This window comes from Crinia signifera, chromosome 5 (genome assembly GCF_055691185.1).
Source record: "Crinia signifera chromosome 5, ASM5569118v1, whole genome shotgun sequence".
In the NCBI taxonomy this organism is placed as follows: Eukaryota; Metazoa; Chordata; class Amphibia; order Anura; family Myobatrachidae; genus Crinia; species Crinia signifera.
Window position 1 is genome coordinate 283999439 of NC_139221.1, and position 12261 is coordinate 284011699.

Genomic DNA, 12261 nt, shown 5'->3' on the forward strand with positions numbered 1-12261 from the left:
CTATTACAGAGATTGACTATATTGGAAATTATTTACAAAATTTCTTTTTACACAGAAAAATACAGTGATTCTATAACTACATATTGTCAGTTTATCTTGTCTTTTCCCACTGTTTCAGCAAGTGGAAATGGAGCTGCGGTCAACTTTGTGGCTCCCGGCTCGGCACGCCGCGGCGCAAATGAGGCGAGTGTGCATGTGAAATGCTCATGCGCCCCATTTGTGGGAATGAATGTGCGAGCATGTGAGACGCTCGCGTGTTCCTATCCCGACAATCGGCGTGCCAAGACAGGTCATTTCGGCGCACCAGTGCGGCACCATCTGTACTCAAAAACAGGAGTGACCTGAACAGAGCCAAGCAAAGTTTTTTTAACACTGAGATTAAGATTATTCAGATGCTTTCAATTAAGGGGCTGATTCAGACCAGTTCACACAGGTCGGAAGTCGCTCCTATCCCAGGTGGTGGGGGTTTGCACATGCGCAGACACCTGCAGCGAGCTTCATCGGTGATATTTCATTTACTGGGGCACTCACTGCGTGATTGACAGGCAGGGGGCGTTTCATGGGCATGATCACAAAAATGGTGGGTGCGAGTATAGAAATATTGGGCGGGCCTGTCGAAATGCCCCTGCCTGCTTGGGGCGGGCAGCTGATGTCTTGTGATGTCAGCGGCCACTCAAATTCTTCAGCAAGCATTCAAATGAAAAGAAAGTCCTGGCTTAATTTACATAACGAACAGAGGCAAAATCATTTGATGGTGAGTATCCATCAAATGAGTTTTTGTCTGTGTGGCCGCATGCGAGCGGATGTGTAAGCGTACACATGGTGGGTGTGCGTTCAGTGGTCAGCGCTTATCTGCTTGCTAGGCAGAAAATATATGCAGCCTAGCGAGCAGGTCTGAATTGGGCCATAAGTGCTGTTTGACTGTCCTACCAAAGCAAGTGTTGCCGTAACTGGCAAAAATAATAACCCAGTCTGATAAAACACAGGGGAGTCTCCCATATCCAAAGTGCTTGAAACAAGAAGTATTACGGATTTTTGACCACAATGAGCTGGGAGGAGGGAGGGTCATCCCGGGCCGTCTTTCAATCCTAGGATTCAGGTTTGAAAAAATGCTCAATCCTGGGGTTCCCGGGATCCAGAGATTGCACTATGGATTGCTGTAGGAAGTAGGAAAAGTGGGTGGGTGAGAAAGAGGTGAGGAAGTGTGTAGGTTGCAGCAAATGAGGCTGAAGCCCTGTACACACGGGCCATCCTAGCCTATAAGCCGGGGATATGGTTGCTAAGTGACCATATCCCCATGTGTACGGGGTGACTGTTGCCGGGAGCACGCAATTCGTGACCAACACTAGGGTGGTCGATGGTCAGAGGAGCATCCTGCAATCAGCTGTTTCCCCCATTTTAGCAGCGACCATCTCTGGTCACTGATGAAAACGGGACACTGAGCCATATATTGCTCCATATGTACGGAGCTTGAGTTTAGGGAGCAGTAAGGGATGTTGGGTGTAGAGAATAGTAAAGGAGGGTGGGAGTAATGAGCAAAGATGGGGGAACAGATAGTATGAATATAATTAAATAGCACTTTCTATTAGGCAGCCATGGAGATAAGTACATACAGCGTCAGCAGCATTTCAAATGTGGCACCAGCCAACTGGAGCTAACCGGAAGTCAATCAGAACCCACTGCTGCAGCCACTTTCCTGGTGAAAGTCAGTCTGCCAGCTACATTAAAAAATGCCACTGGTCCTGTCTATGTGTCTAGCCTAAGCACCATAGACACCGGTCCTACTTAGCCACACAACTGGGTAACGTATGAGCAAAGTGCTGCTAGTGTTCAGCGCATGTGCAACTTCTGCTGTAAATCCTGGGATTGGAGGCTCCATCCTGGGATTCAAATTTTGGCATTTTTAGGCTAAAATCCCAGGATCCCGCTGATCTTGGTATTGGCTTCCCTAGATGGGACCCAAGGTTAAACCTTAAATGCATTGTGTGTCATACAGCCTGATGGTAATTTTCTATAATATTTTAAATAATTTTGCCTATAAAAAAAAGTTTGTATACATTGAACCATCAGAAAACAAAGGTGTCACTATCTCAGTCATCCAATAAATTAAGTATTTTGGAATATTTCATAACTTTGAATATGGGAGAGTCAGCCTGTAAAAGTTGTAAACAAATGCCTTAAAACAAGGCAACAAACAGGTAGTTCAAAAATAAAAATTCTATATAATTTCAGAGAAAAACACAAAATTTAGTCTAATTTGGGATTTCATAGCTCAGGTGGCTTTTCAATATTTTGCTATCCTCACTTTGCCTTAAAATAATAAAACCATTTCTGTTTCTTTCAGACCATTAAAAAAAAAAGAAAAACATTTGTGAGAGCTTTAAAATTCAAGTTAATAAAATGTAAAGTATGTTTTCACGGTAAAACTGCTACCATGCAATAATAGGTCTCCTTCCTGAGGTATGGGTGCAATGAGAGATCCTGACCAGATCCAGAGGAAAGAACAACATACTGTAAAGTAGGGAACTATTTTGAATGTCTGGTTGTTTAGATGAAGGTGACTCACGTTTGGGTTTTAATTTAGATAATGAAGTTATCATCATTCTTCTATTGAAGCATGTATCAAAGAGGTGATATAAAGATACCTAAATGATTGGTTATTAATATGGGTGATTTATAGGAATGTGGATTAGATATACTGTCAACAGGTCTACCCCAAAAGGAGAGTACTGGTTTGTCAGACTTTGTAAACTCAACTGAAGAGGCATGTATTGTAATAATGCACAATGTTCCCCGGGACAGGGGTATGTGAGCAGGGCCGGATTAAGGTATGTGGTGCCCTGGACAACAAAATTGCAGCCGGAGGCAAGTGGTACCTGGGCAGTGGGGATCCATGCAGTGCTGGGTAGGCAGCAGGGTGCGGATGAGCAGTCAGTGGCGGGATCCTTGCGGTGGATGGGAACTGGTAGTGCAGCAGGGACCCGCTGCCCGACCCTGCTGCCTGCCACCCACCAGCCACCGCCACAGCAGTGCCAGTGTGGGCCCCATCGCTGGCCGGGAGCGGAACGGTCAGCGATGCTGACCGTTCATACATTCTGCCTGCTATCATTTAGATAGCAGCGCCGATATGGACAGGGGCGCATAAATGCACCCCCACTATGAACGGCAACCTGAAGCGTGGCGAGCGCAGTGAGCCCGCAAGGGTAGGCGGTACGCGTCCTCCGACCTTTTCATACCCCCACTATCCACGTCGGCGTGGAGTTGACTTTAGATAGTGTGGCGAGCGCAGCGAGCCACCGAGCCTGAAGCGTGGCGAGCGCAGCGAGCCCCGCGAGAGGACGCGTATTACTTTACATGTATTCCGCGTCCCCTTGCGGGGCTCGCTGCGCTCACCTCGCTGCGCTCACCTCGCTGCGCTCACCTCGCTTTGGGCTTGGTGGCTCGCTGCACTCGCCACACTATCTAAAATCAACTCCACGCCGACGTGGATAGTGGGGGTATGAAAAGGTCGGAGGACACATACCGCCGCCCCTCGCGGGCTCGCTGCACTTGCCGCGCTTCGGGTTCACGTTGATACTGGAGGTGGCGTGGGGGTGCTTTTAACATTGTATAATAAACTTTATTATATTGTGACAAAACAATCGAGGGATGCCTGTGCTGGATCGAAGACGCATGGACTGCTGGGAATGAAAGCTGGTAGGGTGCCAGTAAACAACTGTCAAAGAGAAAAGACAGCTTGAATTAAACCACTCCGATAACATATGTATGCATAATAATACATTTGTTCGATTGGGTACCAGCTTAACATCGATTTAGCAGTAGAGCGGAACCTGCCATTTAAGGAAGAACACCAGCACTTTATTATATTTAGACCCTTATTCTGGTTCGTTCACATTTCTGCGCATGTGTATACGCTGGGTACGTGCAAACTCGGCGAAAAATCTGTTTGCCGGGTGCACACACCCAGCCTTGGGAGCGGGGGGTGGAAAGGGGTGTGGGGTGCCAGGCTGGGCCACTAGCATATGTGAACGCCCAGTGTTTCATGGGTGTTCCCATGAATATGCTGGGCGTACACATACTAATGTGTCCATGTAGCACCTGGGGGGGGGGGACTGCTGACATAACCGGATGTCAGCTGCCCGCCCAATTCCCTGCAATTCTACACGCATATGTAAGGGTGGTCTGGACCACCCTTACCTATGCATGCACCTTCACCATCATTCGATGGTCGGCGACCATCGAAAGATGGGGGAGGTTCCCACTGGCATGCTAATGGATGTGCATATAAAACATCCATTCACAAGCCTTGCGAACGAATCCTGCTTGTGAATGGGTGAATGGGTGGCGCTGGCTAACTATTCGCAAGGGGGGGTTAGGGTGACTCGCAAGGATGCGAGTTAGCATCCGAGCTAGTGAACCAGAATAAGGCCCTTATAGTCAGGTTTCCTATAGAGCAATTTTCCCATTTTTCCCAGAGCCTAACATCCACCTTCCTTTGCCATATCTGACCTTGACTATGATCTCTGCTCAAGTGGAATTTAGAAAAATACTTAACATTATTACAAATGACATATGGTCCCTCAATGTCCTATGCTGTTTCCCTGTACACCTCATATCTTTGATGGATAACGTACTAGCAAGTATTATTTTTAGAACACACTTAATGAATTTGGTCTAGCCTCTCTTTATTCTGGACCACATTCAAAAAGTTGGTACATGCTGTCATTAGTATATCACTACTCAAAATCCATGAATACCATCCTGGTTCTCTGATTTCCCAGATAAAGTGAATTAATTTAATAGACTTCTGTGCTGCAACTTGCTAATGAACTGCTTTTTCTGTGGTGGGTCCTTTATCTCCTGAGCACACCTTGGGGCTTATTCTAGTTCACTCGGAAAGGCACAATCACTCTGTAATGGACACAACCATGTGCACTGCAGGTGGGGCTGATGTAACATGTGCAGAGAGAGTTAGATTTGGGTGCGGTTTTTACTTTAAACTGATATCTATATTGCAGTGTAAAAATAAAGCAGCCAGTATTTACCCTGCACAGAAACAATAAAACACCCAAATCTAACTCTCTCTGCACGTTACATCAGCCGCACCTGCAGTGCATATGGTTTTGTCCATTACAGAGTGATTGTGCCTTTCAGACTGAACTAGAATAACCCCCCTTGTGCAGACAATTTACCATCTGTAATTTGTTATAAGCATTCTTCCTAATTCGGCAGTATATTTCATCATAAAATGATCTGAAATGTAAGATACTGTATATTATAAGGTGCTGCCTTTATTATTAAGGGTGAAAACAATTGTACCTTTCTGTGTTCAGTATGTTCTGGCTTGCTGAGCATGAAAGGACAGCAAAGTGTGAAAAATCAGGGATCTCCCCAAGGATTGCTCAAATTCAACATTGTTTTTCCACCAGCAAATGTTAATTTAACGATAACGAGTAGCATAAATCTCATTGTTTCCTAAGAACTGTTCAGAATAATACACTTTGGCCCTTATTAAGATCTAATCGCAGTACAAATTTGTTCTCAAAATGGGCAAAACCATGTGCACTGCAGGTGGGGCAGATGTAACATGTGCAGAGAGAGTTACATTTTGGTGGGGTGTGTTGAAACTGAAATCTAAATTGCAGTGTAAAAATAATGCACAGTTTTCCGCACAGTTTGTAGATGATATATTATGGTAGAGCTGTCCATTCCCTCTATAATTTTATATATGTCGTATTGATTTAAAGTGCTTTGACTATAATGAGGGGGGTCCACCCAGGAATATGTATTGAATTCAGAGAAAAAAGAGGAGAACAAAGTATTCCTGCTTGGGGCACTCCGGACTGGATTAATCAGTTGTATTGATTAATGCTATCTAAACATTGATGACGTCTCCCAAGAAAAATGAATAGACATAAAACATAACTTTTATTCATTCACATTTAAAAAATAGCGAAATATAAAGAACACAAGTGAAAGTGATATTAGTATGGGTCATTGGATCGACCCACTTTAGGGGGACATGAATTGGGTTGACCACTGAAGGTTGACAGGCCTTAGGAAATAGGATGACGTGGGTAAGGTCGACATGGTGCGAAGGTCAACACAAGCATTAGGTCAACCATGGGAAGGTCGACAGTGAAAAGGTTGACATGAGTTTTTCAAGTTTTTTTGTGCGGAATGTCGACATCGTCAACATGGACAGCATCTAAGTGTACCGCATCCCCTCGCAGGGCTCGCTGCGTTCGACACACAAGTTTCTCTCCCTCCACGCCATAGAGGATGGGAGGGCATGAAATGGTCGACCTTCCCATTGTTGACCTAATGCTTGTGTTGGCCTTCAGACCATGTCAACCTTACCCACGTCATGCTATTTCCTAAGACCTGTCAACCTTCAGTGGTTTCACAAGGGGGGGGGGGGATCGGGATACCAGTGCCCAAGTGAAGGTATGTTGTAGATTGTAGAATAGTATGTTCAATCCACTATAGAAAGACACTGTATTGTCAGAGGAGAGAGATCCTCACCACAGGTAATAGATAGTGGAGGTGCACCCTAGGGAGTCACCCTAGAGACTACAATCCTTTTCCTTTTTCTCTACCTACAAGACCTTCAGTGGTCGACAGTGCTCTGCAGTGCCTGGCAGGGGGAACTCCCAACTGCCCTCCCCGACCGCAGGACACTGTCCGCCCTGGGGGGGACGTCCCAAAAAAATGGGACGGTCCTGCGAAAAACAAGACAGTTGGGAGGTATGCTGTGTGTCGACCTAAGCATCATGTTTGTTTAACTAATGTAAGTTTATGTAGCTATACAAGTAACACCTTAAATTTAATACAAATAACAATATAAATACAAGATTATTGTTTGATTATTTGCTTATAAAATGCTCAGCTATCTTCTTTACAAGCAAGAAAGTCAGTGAATTTGCTGACATCTAGCGAGCGGCTGGAAGTACTACAGCTCTCTCTCTCCCTCTCTCTGGGCCAGATTCTCTAAGCTTCAAAAGTGATAAAATGGAGAGTGATAAACAGCCAGCCAATCAGCTCCTACCTGCCATGTCACAGGCTGTGTTTGAAAAATGTCAGGCAGGAGCTGATTGGCTGGCTGTTTATCACTCTCTATTTTATCACTTTTGAAGCTTAGAGAATCTGGCCCTCTGTCTTTCTCTCTCTCTCTTTTTCTCTCTTTCTCTTTCTCTCTAACAATGATTTTCTTCCCCCTTCCACTTGTCATCAACGTAACACCATCTGAAGTCGATGGTACCCATTTATATTGAGCCAAAAAATGTCAAAACATTTAAAACATAATAAAAATATAGAAAAATAAACAATAAGAATAAATGTTACTTTGAGAAAAAAAATAGTTTTTCACATAAATACAATAGGAATGAAAGAAGGAATAAACTTAAAAATTTTTATCAGTAAAAAGGGCTTACATAGTTTTTTTTTCCTGGAGAAATCTCTGCATACTGTAGTATGATTGTGATATATCTTTAATGATTTAGACAGCATAACCCAAGAATGGGCTTGGAGAGAATGGTTTAGACAGCATAACCCAAGAATGGGCTTGGGCAGATATTGGGGCAGATGTATTATAGCGGCGCTTATCGCTCCGCTATAATACTTCCTGCTTCGCCTCATTAGCGAGGCGAAGCAGGAAGGGACATCGACAAGATGTATTAACATCTTGTCTGCCAAAGCCGGGGATCGCTAACTCCCCCCTACAGCGATGTCCCCTCCTGGAGATAGCGCATCAGTTTACACTGATGCGCTGTCTCCTGTCCCCCAGCCGGCTCGACTGGGCATGCACGGGATCTCGCTGCTCATGCGAGATCCCTAGCGCAGCCCACAGCCAACAGCAGGGACAGCGCTGTCCCTGCTGTTTAGATAGGGCTTCGCCAGCCTGATGCTGGTGAAGCCAAAAGCGGCAGCGGGGGCGGAACGGTCATACATTCGGCCTGCTATCATTTAGATAGCAGCGCCGATATGGACAGGGGCGCATAAATCAACAACATCAATACAAGGGGAGTGTGGGATGGCGGGGGGGGGGGGGGGGGGGGTGGGATGGCAGGCCGGGGTACTCGCCATGGGAACACCCAGCATTTCATGGGCGTTCCCATGAAAATCACCCGGTGATGTGGGTGTCGGGGGCCGGCGACCATCAAAAGATGGGAGAGTTTCCCTCTGGCCTGCAAATGGATGTTTATGTACAGTAAAACATCCATTTGCATGCCAGGGGAACGTGCACAACGTGCGAATGGGGGGGTGGCCGCCCTGGCATTGTTAACCAGAATAAGGTCCTTAGTCTGATAGCTGCCTCGCTCGGGATCCCGACAGGCATTTACCAGACATCGGGATCCCGACTGTCATTACATTGACAGCTGGGTTCCCGACAGCCACCTGCTATTTTCCCTCGTGGGGGTCCATGACCCCCATAGAGGGAGAATAGAATAGGTCGCGATTGTAGCGAGCCACCGTGCCCGCAGCATGGCGAGCACAGAGAGCCCGCAAGGGGTTTAGTTGCGCTCACCATGCTGTCTGGGTCCGGCCAGTCGGGATCCCGACGTCGGGCTAATGACTGTCGGGATCCCGACTGTCGGACTCCTGTACCACACCCCCTCTGTCAGCCTTGTTCATTTCATTCATCTTCTGTATAAAGTCCTCTCTCTGGTGGCACATACTTCTGTAATCTAACCACAGAGAACTCTCCCAGATATTTCTGTGCTTACTGGCAAACATCCCAGATTTCAGTGAACTGCTTTCCATTCCCTGTAATACCCCGTTCTCATTGCCTAAAAAACCCGGGTATTTGGCAGGGCGAGCGGTAATTTCCCGTGTCGTGTCTCAGTGTGAACGCGTCCTTTTGAAATTCCCGGGTGTTATGCCCCGGGAATTACACACGGGTTTTTTGCAGGGTTTTTCCTGGGTAAAACACGGGTGTACTTCAGTCTGAACAGCGCAGACACGGGTTTTTCAAACATGATGGAAAAAAAGAAGCTCATTGGCGGATGTGACGTGACGTCCATTTCATGCTGCGTCTGACGTCCATATGCTGCGTCGAGGAGAGCAGACATGTCGCACTGGAGGGATGAGGAAGTGCTCGAGCTGCTAGCAGTGAGAGGAGAGGAGGAGATAAAAAAGCAAGTGACCGGCACAGTGAAGGACTCCGTTGTTTACTACAACATCGCCAAAATCCTGTCTGCCCGTGGCATCGTCAAAACGCAGCAACAGGTAGTGAATAAACTCAAAGCCCTGCGGAAGCAGTATGCTAAGGTCCATGACCTAAACAGGAGGAAGAGTGGTGGTGCCCGTATGGACTGGCCATTTTATGACCAGTGTAATGTCATCTTTGGGAACTCTGCACTGGCTAATCCCATATCACTGTCCTCCTCCAGCAGTTTTGCTGGCAGTGCAGCAAGTGTCTGTGAAGAAAACGCAGTAGCAGCAGCAGCGTCACCCATTGACCTTGAGGCCACAGACAGTGAAATGGATTCCCGCTCAGTCCATGGTGAAGCCCAATGTGAAGTTCTGGATTCATCATTTAACTCCCACAATTCAGCTGTAGGCCCCACGGCATTCTCTTCACCTGTGCAGCATCCGCCATCACCTTTGCAGCGACCACCATCAACGCCTGCATCATCACTACCTGCTGAAGGAAGTCCAGCCTTTGAAGCATTGCCACAGAGTGCACGTCCAAAGTTGCGGACCAACAGTAAGTTTATAACTTTTTACACACACCATTATTACACAGTACTATATTTTTGTTTATTAAAGAAATATGTCGCAGCATGTAGCAAGAGTGCAGGAGGGAAAAGGCCTCAAGCATGCATGTGCCAACACTGCTTTTTTATTTAAGTATTTTTGAAATTTAACATCCACATGCATCTGTGCAGAGGGGATCTGATTCAGGCCTGTCAGCAACATTGCTAACACGTCTGAATGAGAAGTTAAGGTTTTACTGATATCTAGCCTTCAGCACAGATGGTTTTCCAAGTGCATGGGCACCAACAATGTCTTTTGGGTAGAAGGAGAAGTAACATTATTATAGTCTTGTATAGTAATGTGTTGTTTGTTTTTCCCATAGTTTATAATGTGCCACTGAGAAGAAAGAGGTCCACTAAGATGGAACAAGCCACAAAAGCAATGACCACCGTAATGCTTGAACACCTGAAGGAAATGGATAATTCGATGCAAGTTCATGAAGATGCTCGTCTGCAGCGATTTATGGACAATGAGCGTGACCTACAGAACACGTTCATTACTGCCATTGTTGGTATGCATGAGCGTATCAATCGAGAGAACCGAGATACGCAGATGGAGTTCCTTAATAGTCTATTTAGGGCACAAGGCCATGCACTGCCCCAGCCACCACACAATAATTTTCAGTATGGTTATCCAATGTATAGCGCAGGCCAACCAAATTTTGTAGGCCCAACCCAGGGGAACATGGTGCCATACAGCACACCTCACCCACCACCAATGTCACACCTTTTCCCTGAGTATGCTGCTGGGACTCCTCAGCCTCAAGCAAATGACCTCCATTTCCCTGAGCGTACAGCAGGTCCACCTCAGCCTCCCCCAGTTCCACCGCACTCCTCAGAGTATGCGTCTGGGACACCACAGCCTCCAGCAAATCCTCGACATTTCCAAGAGCGTACAGCTGGTGCACCTCAGCCTCCACCAGTTCCTCCGCAGTGCCCCGAGTATGCTGCTGGGACACCTCAGCCTCCAGCAAATCACTGCCATTTCCCTGAGCGTACACCGGGTGCAACTCAGCCTCCCACAGTTCCACCACACTGCCTTGATTATGCGGCTGGTCCACATAGTCATGCGGAGAATCGAACGGCTCCAAGAAAGGAAAACCCCCGCTACCATGTGCTGTAGAGGTGTTTATTGACTTTTTGTTTATTTGTCTGCCCACCCGGCCTGTACAGAAGTTATGTAAGGCATTTGGGTATTGTCATTACAGTTTTATTATATTTTTCTATGTGCATTTTTGGTACACTTTATGCTATTTAACTAAAAAAATATATGTTGTACATATGAATAAAATATGTACAAACAAACAGAAATGTTTTTGAAGTTTATTGAAAATTAAAAACTATAGTACACTAGTGGGTTGAAGCAAATATGTTATTGGTAATGGTGTTGCGAATGTCTTCTGCACATGTGTTTGTCCCCTCATACATCTCAGAATCTGCAGAGTGATCTGATTCCTCAGGCTCCAGTACGGTCCATTCTGGTAGAAACTGTTCTTTCTTAAACTCACATATGTTGTGCAACACACAGCAGGCAGCAACTACATGAGGCATGAAGCTGGTATCAATGTCATTGCGCTTCATTAAACAACGCCAACGGCCTTTTAGACGGCCAAAGGCATTTTCTACCACCATTCGTGCAGAACTGAGGGTGTGGGTGAAATCAATTTGTTCCGGGGTAAGTTGATGGCGCTGGGTGAACCCCTTCATTAACCATCGTCGTAATGGGTATGCTGCATCCCCGATTATATGTACTGGGATCTCCACCCCATCGATGATCTTCGATTTCTGCAAAGTAAAATAAGAGTTACAATATGGAATTCTTGGAGTACAAGTATGCTATTCAGATTGCCACTTTTCTCTACCGGTGTAAAGAGAGACATTGAAAAACAACAATACATGTGGTACGTTGGTTATACATACATGCATACATAACACTAAAAATATCCCAACTGCAACATGCAAAAACATATCTTTACCTCTCTAGGGAACAACCAGCCATCCTGCTTCTCCTCAGCAATAAGGTATAGGTCCGAATTTGCTAGAACCCTTGCATCATGGGAACGGCCAGGCCAGCCAATGAAGACATCAGTGAAGCTGAAAATATAAAGTGTTAAGATTTCTGTTTAGTTACCCTAGCAATACGCAAAGTACAGTTTAATATTATCATAAAAAAATGTACTTACCAATATTTGTGGTCCACTACAGCCTGTAGAATTATGGAGTGCCAGCCTTTGCGATTAAAGTAATCCGCATGGTTTTCTGTGGGGGCAATAATAGGAATGTGTGTACCGTCTATAGCTCCAGCACACTGTGGATATCCACGATGCAGGAAACCAGCGATGATGTCGTCCAACCTTTGTCCTTGAGGTAAGGTGATGAAACGACGGTAAAGTCCTTCCAGCAAAGCCTGCGTCACCTCATGGACTATAGTGCATACAGTGGATCTCCCCACTCCAAACAAGCAGGCGACTGTGCGGTATTCTCCCGGTGTAGCATACCACCA

General features: G+C 46.0%; 1 protein-coding gene across 1 annotated transcript; it reads left to right on the plus strand.

Annotated features, from left to right (window-relative positions):
- The first annotated feature begins 9012 nt into the window (after positions 1 to 9012).
- On the plus strand, positions 9013 to 11109 carry LOC146081147 (uncharacterized). Its single transcript, XM_083189139.1, has 2 exons — positions 9013 to 9709; positions 10082 to 11109. Exons 1-2 carry the CDS (start codon positions 9070 to 9072, stop codon positions 10879 to 10881), a joined length of 1440 nt encoding a protein of 479 aa, XP_083045265.1. The 5' UTR covers positions 9013 to 9069; the 3' UTR covers positions 10882 to 11109.
- Positions 11110 to 12261: the final 1152 nt, after the last annotated feature.